The following is an 18,705-nucleotide window of genomic DNA, read 5'->3' as shown; positions in this document are numbered from 1 at the left end:
TAGTTGTTCTTGGCAAATTAGATTTGCAACATTGTCATATTGTACATGGATTGTTTTCTCTCCGAAGTACAGGTCCATCAAATTATATGGTCGCTTAGTGTTGTCTCAGATCAGGTATGGTGTTAAAATATTTTGTATGAACATAGGCCTTGCATTTTCTCACAGGTAGAAACAAATGAGTTGTTCATATTTACAGCATCAACTTGCTGCCCACGGTGTAACAATCATTCTTACACCAAGGGATGTGAATATATAGGTAAACATATGGGGTTGACTCCATCCATCATGAATACAACTTTGGCATATCGGTGTTCCTTTTTGTGTTCTACATCCTAGTGAATCAAAAAAATTGGTTTGTTCATCCATTGCTTTTGTTTCCTTTTCAGAACCAGATAGACAATGAAAAGACAAGCGTGTTGGGCAACTCCACACGGGTACCGGAGGATTTTATTTTGCAAGTGGAATCTCTCCGAGAGGAGAGACCATGCTGAAGAATGAATCTTAGTATGTAAGGTTTTTTGTATCGAGAAACTAGGTTCAATCTGATGCAAACTTCCCATTGATTAATTTGATGGTGTGTGAAAAGTATAGATTGGACAGACCAGATGCTACATGTTACTAAGCTTTATAGACTGATAGTTTGTTCCCAGTCAAGCCTTACCTTCTTGAAGCCAACTATTTTTATTCATGATTTGTTCAAACATTTATTTTACTATGGAAATACACCGTAGTGGAGGTACATGGATAGTGACCAATGAAATAGTATCATACATCATAGTACACAATAGGTCTGCTCATAAGCAGTCAATTATCTTGATCAGGATAGGGCTGTAAAGCCAAATAAAGCAACATAGGAAGCGGGTGGTAAAAAGAGGAACCGCTAGATCTATTTTGTCCAGATGTCATCGACCTGCTTGGTTGTAGTCTCCTCCAATGCTCTGCTTGCTGGGACACCGCATCCGTTGGTGGTTCTGTTGTGGGCTGATATGGTACCTCTGAACCCAGTCTGTTGTTTCTTGATTTCAGCGTCAATTGACGGATGGTGTTTTCATGATCTTTGCAACTAATGTGGCGTTGGATTAAGCCGTGTAGAGTACGAGTGGCTGTGAGCTCTTTTGCATGATTTGTTTGTTAGCCTTTTAGGGTGAGCTCTGTTGCATGATTTGTTTGTTAGTATTTTAGTGTTGACGGGTTGTTCCATTGCACAAGGGAAACTCAACTCTTTAATTACATGTAAGATACAACATCGTTCAGTCCATGGGAGTGATAATTTTTTTCTGTTGTTTTACTATGCATTTTTTCATTGTTTTTATTGAGAAACATAGTATAAGCGCAGATGCTCACATACACGCGCATACACTCACCCTTATGAACGAGGATTTACTATGCATATTTGAGCTATGAAAAGTTTTAAATGGTTTATTTACATTGTAAATTGGTCTATCCATTATCACTTTAGTGATGCACATGTCCACTACAATGCCTAAATTCCTCCGCTTCTTGGTTCAAATGTCAAATTTGTACCCTTTATACATTATAAACAATGGGCAAAATGAATGCTCCACGAAAATAAACGACACCAGCAAAGAACGGGCGCGGCAAAGCGCGCTAGGACCTTCTAGTACTTGCCTATTTTTCATAAGGAGAACAGTCCTCCACATATTCGCCTGCCTCTGCAGTCACCAACTCTGAGAACTGGCCAGTCAGCCACGCTGCCTCAACCATTCCTGACCAGACACAGCGCGCGGCCGGTACTTCCCTCTCGTTTCATCAGGCTTGCCTTGCACCACGCAGCCGTGTTAACCTCCACAAAACTGCCACTTGTGCACGCCAAATTCCCCTACATATATAAGCCGTAGATGTGGATCACTCACCAAGATTCAGTCCTTCTACCTGTGGTGAAGGGAGAACCAAACAACCAGCTGACCAAACCAACCATGGCCATGAGGGCTCTCGTGCTGCCCCCCTCGCAGAGCTCCTCGTTTGGGCTTCACCAGAGCATGCCATGCTTCAAGCCAAGCAGTGCCAGTCCCAGATCAGTGAAGGCCTACGCAAAAGCAGACGAGGAGGAGGAGAAGGTGCCCAAGCAGTCCTTGTTCGGGAACATCACCGAGGCGCTGGACTTCTCGCAGGTCCGCTCTGAGAAGGATGCAGAGCTGCTGTATGAAGCCAGGGATTCCATCAAAGAGGAAGGAAGGATGACAAGGGAACAGGTATATTAAATCAGCAATGCACAGCAAGCGTGGATAACTAGCCTGAAATTTTCCTCATATACTGATGAACTTCTGGTTGGATATGCAATTCAGTATGCAGCCCTTAGGAGGAAAATTGGTGGCACCTACAAGGATTTCTTCAAGTCATTTGTTGATGGTAGGTTGTCTATACCCTCCTGATCATTGCAGTAACGGTGGCTCAAATGAATAACTGTATATTTTGTGTATTTTTTACTTCTCAGGTAGTGCACTTTTACTTGGTAGAACAGGCTGTTAGACACTTAGACTTGAAAATGACTATTTCATCAAATAGGCAGCCATTTTTTAGCAAAAGTATACACTAAATCATGCCACTGAATACTGAACAACCATTTTGTTTCTGAATGTAGTTGATGGGGAATATGTGGAGGAAGGTTGGGTGGACAAGACCTGCAAAGTTTGCAAGAAAGACACAATGGGGGAGCCAAGGCAGGTTGACAAACTAGGAAGATATATGCATGTGGCATGCGCGGAGAACTCTAAATCCACAAACTTCTTTGCCAAACTCTTCGGCAGATGAACTTCTTTTGTACCATCAAACCCATTATTTTACTCATGGTTAGATAAATAGATGGATGCTATAGCCTCAAGGAATAGAGCAATACTGTGTACTGAGTTGTGTATGTGAAATTGTGAATTGGTTTTTGAGGAGCATAAGCACATTCCAAATTCAGTTTCGTGGATATCTGAAGTAGCACATGAAAGTACCATAATTTAGGGAAAGCTGAATAAAAAAATTAAAACAATATACATATCGGCACAATATTCTACAGGTTAACATTATGCGCTATTATATCTACTAGCTAATACTCCTGAAGTTCTATGCTGGATATAGGAGGAGCTTCACAGAAACTTAAGTCAACAGACTTGCTACTGTAAAGCTAACTGATTCTGCTTACCTAATGGTTGTTATGTGGTGTTTTCAGAAGTCCATTGCGTTACCCTTAGACAAGTAAACCCTGCACCTGATGACAGTGCATCCCACCTTAAATCCCGGCATGACTGTAAACCCAACACTGAACTTCTCCTCCTCCGTGGTCATCTTGGCTGGCGTACTCTCCATATGTTCCTTTCGAAACTGAACACCACTATTGACATAAAACATTTCAGCTCTAGGATTCAGCGAGCGAGCAACTGCGAGTAATCCCCATGCGTATCTTGCCATTTTCACAAATCTCTGGTAAAATTGTGTCCTTGGATGACCACCACTCTCGACAAATGCTCTGTGATCCAAATTTCCAAAGAATGAATCCTCCATACTCTGGGGCACAGCCACTATATACTTCGCTCTACAGTATCTCCCGAAATTAGAATCTGGATCACTCATGAGAGCATCAAATGGATCTCTGAAACTCATAATACAGTCAAATGAATCCAGGGAAATATAATCCTCTCTGTCCCCCATTAGCATCACGCAAGCGAAATAGGCCTCAACAGCATACTTCTTGTCAGTCTTTCTCTCATATACAACATGACTATCGATTGGAAATGTGGATTGTCCGAGGTTCCATCCAGAAACCTTTGCCCAGCCAATGACGAATTTAGCAAAATCATGGATACACTTCGCTGAACGCTCATAAAGATCCATGAACATTTCAGTTGATACCCCTCTTCTGACCGTGAAGGATCCTTCTCTGCACAATGCACTCCCAGCAATCTTCTCCTCCAGTTCCATGTTCTTCCTTTCCAGTTCGTCCAACTCCGGCCGAAGCCAACCGATCTGAGAGTCCTTCTTGCAGATGTCAGCCTGCAACTCCATGACCAAATTCTGATGCTCCTGGATTCTAGAGTTCAGATGATACGGGTACCTTGGATTGCTCCATTCCTTCACATTAACATACAGATCCTTCAGCTCGGCAGTCTCTTCAAGCACCGACGCGAAACGCTCGTCGGCGATCATAATCTCCCCAGGATCATACGGCATAAGAGCCTGCTGAAGATTGACATAGGCCACCTTGAGGCCGGAAATCGCGTCGAGGAGCTTATCGACAACCGCCTCTTCGCAGCGGGCAGAGGAGGTTTCAGAGAGGCACTCGCTGCTGTCGGACGACACCTGCCGCGGGTGCACTTTCAGGTGCGCGCCGTCTTCGCTGCTCTCGCCGCCGGTGGCGGTGCTGTCGGCCTCGGCCTTGGGCTTCTTCTCGCGGACTGTCGGCGCGACCCCGACGGAGTGCACCTTGCAGATGTCGGAGATGCGGCACAGCAGGCCGGACGGCGTCCTCCTCGCCTTCCTCGCCGCCGCCTCCATCGGAGGATTAATTCCGCCGCGCAAGCGCAAGGCAGTCTCCTTCCGACAACGAGAGTTCTTTCTTCAGGCTGTTTCAGACAGGAAGTCAAAACGTGCACGGATTCCCAGATTAAAAATCACGGCTTATTTCCACGAGATTGAGTTGCACTTAATTCGATCAGATCAATGCCAAGAACCTACTGTTACCTGTAAAAAAACTGGTGTTTGTGGGTTTCGAGTTTAGACGATTGCTAAGAAGAGAAGATCAAAACAAGAACTCGATCGATCATGTAACGGTCCAATCCTAAGAGAGCGGTGGTATGGTACGGTACCTTTCTTCAGTGGCCGGCCGAGCACGGGAGCCGCTCCAGGGACGGCGGACCTGCACGGAATGGAAGAAGCGAAAGGCCTGCAAGAAGAAGAAGAAGTGGCTGCAGCGAGGGAGAGTGATGTGGTGCCGGTGGTGGTGACGCAGAATCTTCGTCCGGGTGAGTGGAGGGCAGGGAGGTTATGTGAGAGAGAGACCTCGATCGTGGGCTCCAATGGATTCGAACAAGAAAGAAAAAGGGGTGGATCGAGGACGAGAAGGGAAGTGGGCGGATTTGTTTTGTAATCCCCAGACCCCAAGGATTTGATGAGGGGAGAGGGTGCGGCCGACCGAAGGAAGCGGGCTTGGGAAAAACCCTAATCTCGCGAGCTGCCTGGCGCTCTCTGGCTCTCCGGAGGACTGTAACTGACCATCTCATTAATTTAGACTCTGTAACTGCAGATCTGACTTCCGGCCTTCCATTCCAGATCTTACCCCGGGGATAGAAGGGGGATATTCAGAGGGAGCGTCACGTTGTAATAAACAAAAGTTTTTTGGCTGCTCAAATTTGATTATGGGAGAGGTACAGTGTTTGAATATGGTGTCAAGTCTTCACTCATCAATGACGCCCTATAAATTATTCAATGAAATATGAAATTGTATAATAAAAAAATTATACTCCCAAGGTAGATTCATGCGTAGGGGTCCAAGAGGAGCGAAACAACGAGGAAGAGGAAGAATGTGAGAGGAGGGAAAAGAGGAAGAGGAAGAAGTAGGAGAAGCTAAAAGGCGATGGCGGTAAGGTCACACAACTGGCACAAACCAATGTGGCTAGGTATAGCTGAGTGGGGGGCGTTGGTGCCGACCTGATTTTTTCAAATTCAATAAAATTAAATCATATTTGTAGTGGGAAAAGAGCAATTCTCTTAATTTGTGCTAAAAGTGTGTTCGTACATGCTTGCCTGCACTAGATTTTTTCTGGGATCACCCCATGTAACATGTGTTAGCCACAAAGATCTTAGGAGGCCTAACAATACCCTCGGTGCCCCAGAGGACCAATGACAGGCAACGGTGGGCTAGGCGGCATATTTACGACATGTGATAGATGAGCGACGAGGTTATAGAGGAAAAGGGGCAGCTGCTTTGGTAAGACCGAAAAGGAAAGTGTAAATGTGAGCATGCGATGCTTGTGATAACATAGTAATAGAAATGTAGGAGACGGTTGAGATTGTTTGAATATACAAGAAAGGTGGTGGGACAGTGTCAGGGTGAGGAGAATTTCAATTGAGAAAATAACACGGGCGAGGTTGCGTCCTAGTGAAAGGTGGTGCCTGTACCTATACAAAAGAAGAGATGTGAGGTCGGTGTGATCAATTCGCAAAAAATAAAGGTCGGTGTGATCAAAGTACAGTATGTACTCCCACTTTCGTGGTATGAAATACTATTTGTATTGAATGATAAATTAAGTTCTCTTTAACTACTCATTTTATTGCTTAAACCCATGCCGACACTTGGTATAGAGACTAGATAATGAATTCCACGATCAAACACCTTTGCATGTACCCCAACGTGTGTGCTTAAAAACAACCCAAAGCGGCAAAAGCACCAATGTGCTGAAACTTTGGTGTAGTATAAAGTTTTGCTAAACACGTCAGGATTCATGGTAAAGTATTGCCATCTTTGTGTGATCTACCTGTAAATAAATTCAAGTAAGGCTCCTCCGCTCGTGATTAACCACTCGAATATATTAAATCCCGAATTAGCTAGCTCATGGTTGGACGTGATGCCACTCTGCGCGTCTCTGTCAACACTCAACAGGCAGGCATCGTGAACTAGCACGATCTGCTTCCCTCTCGGGTCGTGTCACTGAATCGACTCCACTTCAGGTAAGCGCTGATTTTTGTCCCTTTTGGCAAAAAAAAAAATCAACCTAGAATTAATTTATTTTGGCTAGAGATGTTGTATGGAAACTTGGAATTGGAACGAAATCGCGTTGCTTATTCGCATCTGTAATTGCACGAATCTGTTTCCTTTCCGAAACAAACTCATTTAATTAGAGGAGTATCAGAAACCAATTAACAAACTTATTAGAAGCGTCCTGTACTCTCACGTTCATATGCAGAGATATGAATATCTGATACTGCGTACGTGCCGCATTAGAGTAGAAAAAAGAGTAGCAACTCGAACCGAAATCCCGATGGCCGAGTTCGCCGGCCTCTCCGTCCTTTGGATAATTCTCGCCGTGCTCGCGCTCATCGCGGTCGTAGCTGCGATCGTCTGGGCGGTGCGCTGCGCCATCGCTCGGCGCGGCGCCGAGTCAAGCCATGCGAAGGAGGGACTGCTGAACAAGGAGGCGCTCTGCGCGATATGCAAGGGGCTGCTCGCCGGCGGGGAGAAGTGCCGGCGACTGCGCGTGTGCGGCCACGTCTACCACGCCGAGTGCGTCGACCCGTGGCTCAGGAGGAAGACGATCTGCCCGCTGTGCCGGGCCAAAGTCGAGGTGTCGCGCACGGACATCGTCGACGCGATGGTGTGACAGGCGGCTGCTGATCCGGGTCGGCGCAGATCGGCGTACGTACGCCGCCGTCCTTGTGCACCCGCGGATGTTTTGTTGTCTGCGTGCGTTGCGGAATTTTGCTACTGACACATGAGTTCCTTTTTTTCGAATTGCTGACATATGAGTTTATTTTTCTATGTTTCAAGATTGTGTTGCGCACTTTTAGCAATGAGCATTCTCGAGCAAAGAGATTTGTTCGGTAGCCCGCAGGGCGGTTTTTTCCCAAAAATTGCGTATCAGTACAAAGCTTTGGAGTGAGCCGAAGGCGCGCCATCATCCTCATCCTTCCGTCCATCATCCTCATCCTTCCGTCACGAGAGTCAAGCGCGTAGTAGACATAAAATAAATCGCCATGCTAAGACGTGTATCAGAGCGCCAACTGTACCAACGAATACGAACCTGAACACCGATTGGATTGCATGGAGGATTTTATTCTAATTTAAGAATGTCGTCAATGCCTTACCATTCTAAAGAAGACAAGAAAACTACCTTAAATAAATAAACTAGGACCTTCCTACCGGCGAGGGGTTGTGGTCAGCTGCACCTCCAAGACCCCGAGGCCAACGGAGGCAGGACAAACCGGCTACGTCACCAACGAGAATGACGAAAACCTAGATTGGTTTGGATCGCCTCCTCTCTACCCCTCGAGCCGGTTTCTACACCAGAGTCATCAAGCACACCCCTCCCCTCTAGGTGGACTAACTTTGTGAACTGGCTACATGGTGAGTGATTGTGGGTCGAGAATTTGGTTACCCATTGATTCACCATATTTAGAGCATCTCCTGTCGCGTCCCCTGAATGGTTTTTTGAGACGTCGGACAAAACCTCCTAGTCTCGCACCCCAAACAAAAATGGGATTTGAATTCACCAAAAATAGTGCCCAACGTCACCAGCCCATCCCCCGCGTATAGAGTCTCAATCGGGGGCACCGGGCACGAATTTGGTGTCGGATCTAAGTCAAGCATTTATGCATCCCCCATAGTTCCCACATCCCATCCTCTCTTTCCCATCTACCCACTTTTTCCCTTTCATATTTTTTTCTCACTTACCGCACATGGTTGTCGCCATGCATGCCTCCTGGTGCTTTTTAAGGCATGCAACTTGGCAAAGATCTTATTTTTTGTCCCAGCAGCACGATGGTGTGGTGGTGGAGGAGGAGGAGAATTCATGCAGGGCTCCGCCAAGCGGGCGCTGGAGGATAGGAAGGAGAGAGGTGACGGCTAGGGTTAGGAGGGAAAGGGTTTGGCTGCACCCCTGCCCCCTCACCTCTTTATATAGGGGAGAGGTTGGCCAGGGCTGCCTTGGCCCCTCGTCCACCTCCTAGGGCCAACCCATGGGGGGGCAAACTTGCCCCCCCCCCCCCCCCCAAGTCCCCCTCCCTAATTTCTAGGGATTGATGAGAGCATTTTTAGCATGTTTTTGTATTATTATTTTATCAAGATATCATCAAGTAGTGGTAGGATTTTTGTATTTTACCGCGCTACCGCACTCTTTTATACTTGTCTACACAAGATCTCAAAATAATAAGTCAATAATGAAATATCAATGAAAACTGTCATTTTCTGGCATTTTGACATGATAGAAATCATTTTTGCACTTAATAATGCACCTAGGTGAAAGGACAACGCGAGGACAGCTTCCAGGAGCTTTAACGGGCATCGGTATGGGCAAGGCCCGCCCGTACCACCCTCTAGGAGCACTGCCTCGTCAAATACTTTCACCTTTCACAGACGGATCAGAGATCAGACACACACATCTCCGCGAAACTGAGAAACACCGCCCAGATCAGATATCAAGAAGCAACTTTAGAGAAAACAAGATCCGGGATGCTACGTGGATCCTCGGAGGACAAGGCATCATCCCCTTTATCATCATCAACGGCTGCACCTCCATCATCATCATCCTCCAACCATAGTTGTAATCCTGATTGCTATTATGGTTTTGTATTCGAATTCATTCAATTCCTTTAATTCCTTCCACAAGATTATGACGATGTTCTTGATTGTCTCTATGTGTGAGTAGTCCTATTAGATCTTGGTGAGATGGAGAACCTTAGCATGAATATGAAATGAATCTAAGATGATCTCTGGTTTTAAGTATTAATGTGTGTTAGTTTTCTCTCTTGATATTATGTGTTGTGCACCATGTAATATATGCCTATTGGTATTAAGAGGGAACTACTATTTCAAGTGTGGCAAAGTGAATGGCGGGAAGTGACATTACCGTATCGATGCTTTAACACATGAATACGGGGGTTAAGAGGGATTCACAAAGCTCATATCGATGACCATGCATGTGGCACACCCCTTAATAGCACTAGTCTAGATGTGGCTGCATAAGACTAGATGTTGTGGTTATTTGTAGATGCGATGACCGATGGCTTTTTGGGCGCATCTTTTTACGGAGCTCTCCCACACACAAATGATTAAAATCATATTTATCTTAATTAACATGAATCCTAATGCTAGAAGTGGATCCAATAATCCCTGAGAACACCTTGTCTTATTAAGTTTCAACCCATTTCTTACAACGTTTTTACTGTTTTATTTACTTTATTTGCAACCATTTACAACACTCCTCTTTAAGCATTTTGAAATTAGAAAAAAATTATTAAGTAATTTTTAGTAGAAAGTAGCAAGGAGCATTAAGATCCTAACCAGTAGCTCCTCGTGGTTCGATACTCTTATTTCGAAACTAGCTACAACTAATATGTGTTCTTGCAGTTATCAGGGATTCAATCTTATCCCTTTGGGGGTGGCAATCAGTTTTCTATGTTTTTTCCTCTTTCTATATTTTTTCCTTCTCTTTTGATTGAAAATTCTGAACTTTTTTTAAAATATGAACAAAATTTAAAATTTGAAGATTTTTTAGTTGAACTTTTTTATCATCTGATTTTTTTTTATTTGAACATTTTCCAACTTTGAATAATTTTCATGTTTGAATAATTTTTACGTTCGAATATTTTCGAAAGAAGTCCAAATCACCCCCCTAAGTATGAGGTTTGGGGCGGTAACCCCCCTTATGTTTTAAGTGGGGCAAATTACCCCTCTAAGTATCAAATACCGGACAAAATACACCCCTGGGCATTGGTTAGCTGTTTTGTGAGCGGATTTGGCCACGGTGGACACAACAAATAGGCCACGCAAGCATGGTTGAGACGGACTAGGTCAAGACTCACCTGGGCGGGCCGCACGGACGCACCTGGTCGTCACCTGCATCAAGACGCACGCCGCGCGTGGTCTGTGGAGAGCAGTGCACCATCGCCCGCTGCCATCTTCTCTCCCGACGACGGCGGCGAGGTATGTTGATGATCGACGGCTGTTGGTTGACGATCCGGTGCAGCTCTCCTCCGCAGCAGTTGGCCTAACCTTGTGTGCTCTCGCTGCAGCCATGGCGCCTCCATGTCGAGGACGGCCTCGACGGTTACTCGTGGATAGAGGCGACGGCGGACGATCGGCGGCATCATCTGCTGATTGTAGTGCCGCTATGTCGAGCATGTGAGTTCATGGAACCCCTACATCCCTCATCCCCTTCCTGCAAGAGCAGATCAGTTCCTCTCTGAAATCTACGATGAGAAAGGAGAGGTTTTTTAAATTCAGTTACTAAAAAAACAGGGAACAAGTCCAGATCTTTGCAAAAATTTCAGAAACTATTTCCTGTAGGGAATGCGAGTACATACAGATTTTCTGTTCATGTGTGTTAGGCATATAACTTGAGAAAATATTTCATTTTTCGTGCTAGTACAACATACAGTAACATCTATGCAAAATTGCAGGAGAATGCGATAGCTGATCGATCAGAAGAAGATGGAGCTGAGGAGCAAGGATTTCAAGAGGAACAATATTCAGAAGAACATCACGAGCAGCAACAAGAAATGCATGGACATCACCTACAGGAGCAGCAATTTCAGAAATACCAGCATTCCATAGCAACAGGAAGAACATGTACATGATCAACAGTAGAAATGCATGAGCATCACTCAGAAATGCATGACAAGTGATACGTCTCCGACGTATCGATAATTTCTTATGTTCTATGCCACATTATTGATGTTATCTACATGTTTTATGCACACTTTATGTCATATTCGTGCATTTTCTGGAACTAACCTATTAACAAGATGCCGAAGTGCCAGTTGCTGTTTTCTGCTGTTTTTGGTTTCAGAAATCCTAGTAAGGAAATATTCTCGGAATTGGACGAAATCAAAGCCCAGGGGCCTATTTTTCCACGAAGCTTCCAGAAGTCCGAAGACGAAACGAAGTGGGGCCACAGGGCGCCCAAACCCTAGGGCGGCGCGGCCCACCCCCTGGCCGCGCCGGCCTGTGGTCTGGGGCCCCTGTGCCGCCTCTTGACCTACCCTTCCGCCTACTTAAAGCCTCCGTGACGAAACCCCCAGTACCGAGAGCCACGATACGGAAAACCTTCCAGAGACGCCGCCAACGCCGATCCCATCTCGGGGGATCCAGGAGATCGCCTCCGGCACCCTGCCGGAGAGGGGAATCATCTCCCGGAGGACTCTACGCCGCCATGGTCGCCTCCGGTGTGATGTGTGAGTAGTCTACCCCTGGACTATGGGTCCATAGCAGTAGCTAGATGGTTGTCTTCTCCCCATTGTGCTATCATTGTCGGATCTTGTGAGCTGCCTAACATGATCAAGATCATCTATCTGTAATTCTATATGTTGCGTTTGTTGGGATCCGATGAATAGAGAATACTTGTTATGTTGATTATCAAAGTTATATCTACGTGTTGTTTATGATCTTGCATGCTCTCCGTTACTAGTAGATGCTCTGGCCAAGTAGATGCTTGTAACTCCAAGAGGGAGTATTTATGCTCGATAGTGGGTTCATGCCTGCATTGACACAGGACGATGTGACAGAAAGTTCTAAGGTTGTGTTGTGCTGTTGCCACTAGGGATAAAACATTGATGCTATGTCTAAGGATGTAGTTGTTGATTACATTACGCACCATACTTAATGCAATTGTCTGTTGCTTTGCAACTTAATACTGGAGGGGGTTCGGATGATAACCTGAAGGTGGACTTTTTAGGCATAGATGCAGTTGGATGGCGGTCTATGTACTTTGTCGTAATGCCCAATTAAATCTCACTATACTCATCATGATATGTATGTGCATGGTCATGCCCTCTTTATTTGTCAATTGCCCAACTGTAATTTGTTCACCCAACATGCTGCTTGTCTTATGGGAGAGACACCTCTAGTGAACTGTGGACCCCGGTCCAATTCTCTTTACTGAAATACAATCTACTGCAATACTTGTTCTACTGTTTTCTGCAAACAATCATCTTCCACACAATACGGTTAATCCTTTGTTACAGCAAGCCGGTGAGATTGACAACCTCACTGTTTCGTTGGGGCAAAGTACTTTGGTTGTGTTGTGCAGGTTCCACGTTGGCGCCGGAATCCCTGGTGTTGCGCCGCACTACATCTCGCCGCCATCAACCTTCAACGTGCTTCTTGACTCCTACTGGTCCGATTAAACCTTGGTTTCTTACTGAGGGAAACTTGCCGCTGTGCGCATCACACCTTCCTCTTGGGGTTCCCAACGGACGTGCCAACCACACGCATCAAGCAAATTTCTGGCACCGTTGCCGGGGAGATCAAGACACGCTGCAAGGGGAGTCTCCACTTCTCAACCTCTTTACTTTGTTTTTGTCTTGCTTAGTTTTATTTACTACTTTGTTTGCTGCACCAAATCAAAATACAAAAAAAAAATTACTTGCTAGTTTTACTTTACTTGCTATCTTGTTTGCTATATCAAAAAAACACAAAAAAATTAGTTACTTGCATTTACTTTACTTAATTCATCATGTTTCCTTTTAATTTTACCACAAAAGACGTACCGGTAGGACGTGGGTCTATAGTTGGGAGAAATAATATAGAAGAATTTTTCAATCATGTTAGTACCATTGAAAATTTTGAAGATAGACACTTGGTAGACCTTGCGCCTACTTATGAAATTGCTGCTGCGCATTTAGTTCGCCTGTTGGAAACTAAATTTGTTAATCTCAATCCTATAATCCAACACATGTTTCTCACACTTGGTGATATGGAAGAAGGGGAAAAGAAAGATTTTGTTTTAGAAACCCTTCTTAGAGAATTTGGTGGTCTAGCAAGAGAAGCTAGAAAGGTCTTTGCTAAATTTAATATGCTTGGTTCACATACTAATTTTGTTAGTCTCCTTGAAAAGATGAACATGGATAGAATAAGATACACTAATAATATTGATGATGGTGGGGAGATCAAAGCACCAATACCATGTAAACTTTTAGCTATGAATGATGCATTAGAAAATAACTATGCTTGGCTTGTTCCTGAAAATTTGTTTGATGAGAGTAGCACGCCTAAGACTAATGAAAAGGGGGATGCTAAAACTTATGTATCTAATATACTATGCCTGGTTGAGAAAACTCCACACCCCGCTGAGAATGTACCATCTTTCGATAATACTTGATACACACTTTCTGCGCCTAGCTGAAAGGCGTTAAAGAAAAGCGCTTATGGGAGACAACCCATGTTTTTACCTACAGTACTTTGTTTTTATTTTGTGTCTTGGAAGTTGTTTACTACTGTAGCAACCTCTCCTTATCTTAGTTTTGTATTTTGTTGTGCCAAGTTAAGCCGTTGATAGAAAAGTAAGTACTAGATTTGGATTACTGCACAGTTCCAGATTTCTTTGCTGTCACGAATCTGGGTCTACCTCCCTGTAGGTAGCTCAGAAAATTAAGCCAATTTACGTGCATGATCCTCAGATATGTACGCAACTTTAATTCAATTTGAGCATTTTCATTTGAGCAAGTCTGGTGCCATTTTAAAATTCGTCAATACGAACTGTTCTGTTTTGACAGATTCTGCCTTTTATTTCGCATTGCCTCTTTGGCTATGTTGGATGAATTTCTTTGATCCATTAATGTCCAGTAGCATTATGCAATGTCCAGAAGTGTTAAGAATGATTGTGTCACCTCTGAATATGTCAATTTATATTGTGCACTAACCCTCTAATGAGTTGTTTCGAGTTTGGTGTGGAGGAAGTTTTCAAGGATCAAGAGAGGAGTATGATGCAACATGACCAAGGAGAGTGAAAGCTCTAAGCTTGGGGATGCCCCAGTGGTTCACCCCTGCATATTCTAAGAAGACTCAAGCGTCTAAGCTTGGGGATGCCCAAGGCATCCCCTTCTTCATCGACAACATTATCAGGTTCCTCCCCTGAAACTATATTTTTATTCCATCACATCTTATGTGCTTTGCTTGGAGCGTCGGTTTGTTTTTGTTTTTGTTTTGTTTGAATAAAATGGATCCTAGCATTCACTTTATGGGAGAGAGACACGCTCCGCTGTAACATATGGACAAGTATGTCCTTGGTTTCTACTCATAGTATTCATGGCGAAGTTTCTCCTTCGTTAAATTGTTATATGGTTGGAATTGGAAAATGATACATGTAGTAATTGCTATTAATGTCTTGGGTAATGTGATACTTGGCAATTGTTGTGCTCATGTTTAAGCTCTTGCATCATATGCTTTGCACTCATTAATGAAGAAATACATAGAGCATGCTAAAATTTGGTTTGCATATTTGGTTTCTCTAAGGTCTAGATAATTTCTAGTATTGAGTCTGAACAACAAGGAAGACGGTGTAGAGTCTTATAATGTTTTCAATATGTCTTTTATGTGAGTTTTGCTGCACCGGTTCATCCTTGTGTTTGTTTCAAATAACCTTGCTAGCCTAAACCTTGTATCGAGAGGGAATACTTCTCATGCATCCAAAATACTTGAGCCAACCACTATGCCATTTGTGTCCACCATACCTACCTACTACATGGTATTTCCCGCCATTCCAAAGTAAATTGCTTGAGTGCTACCTTTAAAATTCCATCATTCACCTTTGCAATATATAGCTCATGGGACAAATAGCTTAAAAACTATTGTGGTATTGAATATGTAATTATGCACTTTATCTCTTATTAAGTTGCTTGTTGTGCGATAACCATGTTCACTGGGGACGCCATCAACTATTCATTGCTGAATTTCATGTGAGTTGCTATGCATGTCCGTCTTGTCTGAAGTAAGAGAGATCTACCACCTTATGGTTAAGCATGCATATGTTAGAGAAGAACATTGGGCCGCTAACTAAAGCCATGATCCATGGTGGAAGTTTCAGTTTTGGACATATATCCTCAATCTCAAATGAGAAAATTATTAATTGTTGTTACATGCTTATGCATAAAAGAGGAGTCCATTATCTGTTGTCTATGTTGTCCCGGTATGGATGTCTAAGGTGAAGAATAATCAATAGCGAGAAATCCAATGCGAGCTTTCTCCTTAGACCTTTGTACAGGCGGCATAGAGGTACCCCTTTGTGACACTTGGTTAAAACTGTGCATTGTGATGATCCGGTAGTCCAAGCTAATTAGGACAAGGTGCGGGCACTATTAGTACACTATGCATGAGGCTTGCAACTTATAAGATATAATTTACATGATGCATATGCTTTATTACTACCGTTGACAAAATTGTTTCATGTTTTCAAAATCAAAACTCTAGCACAAATATAGCAATCGATGCTTTTCCTCTATGGAGGACCATTCTTTTACTTTCAATATTGAGTCAGTTCACCTATTTCTCTCCACCTCAAGAAGCAAACACTTGTGTGAACTATGCATTGATTCCTACATACTTGCTTATTGCACTTATTATATTACTCTATGTTGACAATATCCATGAGATATACATGTTACAAGTTGAAAGCAACCGCTGAAACTTAATCTTCTTTTGTGTTGCTTCAATACCTTTACTTTGAATTATTGCTTTATGAGTTAACTCTTATGCAAGACTTATTAATGCTTGTCTTGAAGTGCTATTCATGAAAAGTCTTTGCTTTATGATTCACTTGTTTACTCATGTCATATACATTGTTTTGATCGCTGCATTCACTACATATGCTTTACAAATAGTATGATCAAGATTATGATGGCATGTCACTCCGTAAATTATACGTGTTATCGTTTTACCTGCTCGGGACGAGCAGAACTAAGCTTGGGGATGCTGATACGTCTCGACGTATCGATAATTTCTTATGTTCTATGCCACATTATTGATGTTATCTACATGTTTTATGCACACTTTATGTCATATTCGTGCATTTTACGGAACTAACCTATTAACAAGATGCCGAAGTGCCGATTCTTTGTTTCTGCTGTTTTTGGTTTCAGAAATCCTAGTAAGGAAATATTCTCGGAATTGGACGAAATCAAAGCCCAGGGGCCTATTTTTCCACGAAGCTTCCAGAAGTCCGAAGACGAAACGAAGTGGGGCCACAGGGCGCCCAAACCCTAGGGCGGCGCGGCCCACCCCCTGGCCGCGCCGGCCTGTGGTCTGGGGCCCCTGTGCCGCCTCTTGACCTACCCTTCCGCCTACTTAAAGCCTCCGTGACGAAACCCCCGATCACGAGAGCCACGATACGGAAAACCTTCCGAGAGACGCCGCCAACGCCGATCCCATCTCGGGGGATCCGGGAGATCGCCTCCGGCACCCTGTGGAGAGGGGAATCATCTCCCCGGAGGACTCTACGCCGCCATGGTCGCCTCCGGTGTGATGTGTGAGTAGTCTACCCCTGGACTATGGGTCCATAGCAATAGCTAGATGGTTGTCTTCTCCCCATTGTGCTATCATTGTCGGATCTTGTGAGCTGCCTAACATGATCAAGATCATCTATCTGTAATTCTATATGTTGCGTTTGTTGGGATCCGATGAATAGAGAATACTTGTTATGTTGATTATCAAAGTTATATCTACGTGTTGTTTATGATCTTGCATGCTCTCCGTTACTAGTAGATGCTCTGGCCAAGTAGATGCTTGTAACTCCAAGAGGGAGTATTTATGCTCGATAGTGGGTTCATGCCTGCATTGACACAGGACGATGTGAGAAAGTTCTAAGGTTGTGTTGTGTTGTTGCCACTAGGGATAAAACATTGATGCTATGTCTAAGGATGTAGTTGTTGATTACATTACGCACCATACTTAATGCAATTGTCTGTTGCTTTGCAACTTAATACTGGAGGGGGTTCGGATGATAACCTGAAGGTGGACTTTTTAGGCATAGATGCAGTTGGATGGCGGTCTATGTACTTTGTCGTAATGCCCAATTAAATCTCACTATACTCATCATGATATGTATGTGCATGGTCATGCCCTCTTTATTTGTCAATTGCCCAACTGTAATTTGTTCACCCAACATGCTGCTTGTCTTATGGGAGAGACACCTCTAGTGAACTGTGGACCCCGGTCCAATTCTCTTTCTTGAAATACAATCTCTTTGCAATACTTGTTCTACTGTTTTCTGCAAACAATCATCTTCCACACAATACGGTTAATCCTTTGTTACAGCAAGCCGGTGAGATTGACAACCTCACTGTTTTGTTGGGGCAAAGTACTTTGGTTGTGTTGTGCAGGTTCCACGTTGGCGCCGGAATCCCTGGTGTTGCGCCGCACTACATCTCGCCGCCATCAACCTTCAACGTGCTTCTTGACTCCTACTGGTCCGATTAAACCTTGGTTTCTTACTGAGGGAAACTTGCCGCTGTGCGCATCACACCTTCCTCTTGGGGTTCCCAACGGACGTGCCAACCACACGCATCAACAAGCACCGACGGGAGCATCAATTTTAGCATTCCCAGCACCAAGAAGGGCAGCTAATTGAGAAACTAGATCAGGAAGTTCAGTAGCAACTCCAGCAAACTGTTGCTAAGAATTTGCCAGTTGTGAGGGCAACAGTGCATGCGAAAGAAAAAGGCAAAGACATTCTTGATGTGAGCGCACATGAAGATGTCGAGGACAATTCAGATAGTGAGTATGATGATGTTCATGAAGAAGGTAGTGTAGATAGTAGTGTTGATGATGAAGAGGCTATTTGTTACAGAGAACAAGCGCTTGAACTGAAGAAAATAGTGAAAACAAGAATGCTTGGAGAGGAAGAGCAGAAATCAAGCAAAATGCAAGAAGAATTCATTTTTTATGAAGTACATTGTTTCAAGCATACTATGCTGTGTGCAAAATTGACACAGAAGTTGGCTGCTAAATGCTCCAGAATTTCTCAAAATTAGTACCAACAGAAAGTGCGGCTGTCTATATTAATACTACAAGCTACAACAAATGTTTGTGTTCAAATTTTAAAAACTAGCTATCCAAATACTTGCTGCCCAAAAAACTTGTGTCCAAATGCTTGTTTTCCGCATATGTTTGTGTGACAATATGGTTGCTGCCTAAATACTTGCTATCAACAAAATTATGTCAATATGGTTGCTGCCTTATAACAGTGAGTAAGAGACATACCTTTCCCAGAGATC

General features: G+C 43.8%; 3 protein-coding genes across 4 annotated transcripts; 2 read left to right on the top strand and 1 right to left on the bottom strand.

Annotated features, from left to right (window-relative positions):
• Positions 1–1,868: 1,868 nt before the first annotated feature.
• Positions 1,869–2,925, top strand: LOC127344773 (uncharacterized). The gene is made up of 3 exons (XM_051371109.2): positions 1,869–2,213; positions 2,307–2,370; positions 2,603–2,925. The coding sequence occupies exons 1-3, from the start codon at positions 1,938–1,940 to the stop codon at positions 2,770–2,772; spliced, it is 510 nt and encodes a 169-aa protein (XP_051227069.1). The 5' UTR covers positions 1,869–1,937; the 3' UTR covers positions 2,773–2,925.
• A 40-nt stretch (positions 2,926–2,965) lies between these two features.
• On the bottom strand, positions 2,966–5,159 carry LOC127344772 (protein GRAVITROPIC IN THE LIGHT 1-like). 2 transcript variants are annotated; one of them, XM_051371108.2, is made up of 2 exons: positions 4,812–5,159; positions 2,966–4,697 (listed from the first exon to the last, which is right to left on the bottom strand). In XM_051371108.2, exon 2 carries the CDS (start codon positions 4,498–4,500, stop codon positions 3,175–3,177), a length of 1,326 nt encoding a protein of 441 aa, XP_051227068.1. In that variant the 5' UTR covers positions 4,501–4,697; positions 4,812–5,159; the 3' UTR covers positions 2,966–3,174. The 2 variants fall into 2 exon arrangements, with proteins under 2 accessions (XP_051227068.1, XP_051227067.1); XM_051371107.2 differs by having other exon boundaries at positions 2,966–4,568; positions 4,812–5,158.
• A 1,824-nt stretch (positions 5,160–6,983) lies between these two features.
• LOC127340118 (RING-H2 finger protein ATL66-like) lies at positions 6,984–7,322 on the top strand. The gene has a single exon (XM_051365895.1). The coding sequence runs from the start codon at positions 6,984–6,986 to the stop codon at positions 7,320–7,322; it is 339 nt and encodes a 112-aa protein (XP_051221855.1).
• The last annotated feature ends 11,383 nt before the right edge of the window (positions 7,323–18,705 follow it).

The sequence above is a fragment of the Lolium perenne genome, chromosome 3 (genome assembly GCF_019359855.2).
Source record: "Lolium perenne isolate Kyuss_39 chromosome 3, Kyuss_2.0, whole genome shotgun sequence".
NCBI lineage: Eukaryota > Viridiplantae > Streptophyta > Magnoliopsida > Poales > Poaceae > Lolium > Lolium perenne.
The sequence above is the reverse complement of the archived record's forward strand: the minus strand, read 5'-3'. Positions and strand labels throughout refer to the sequence as shown.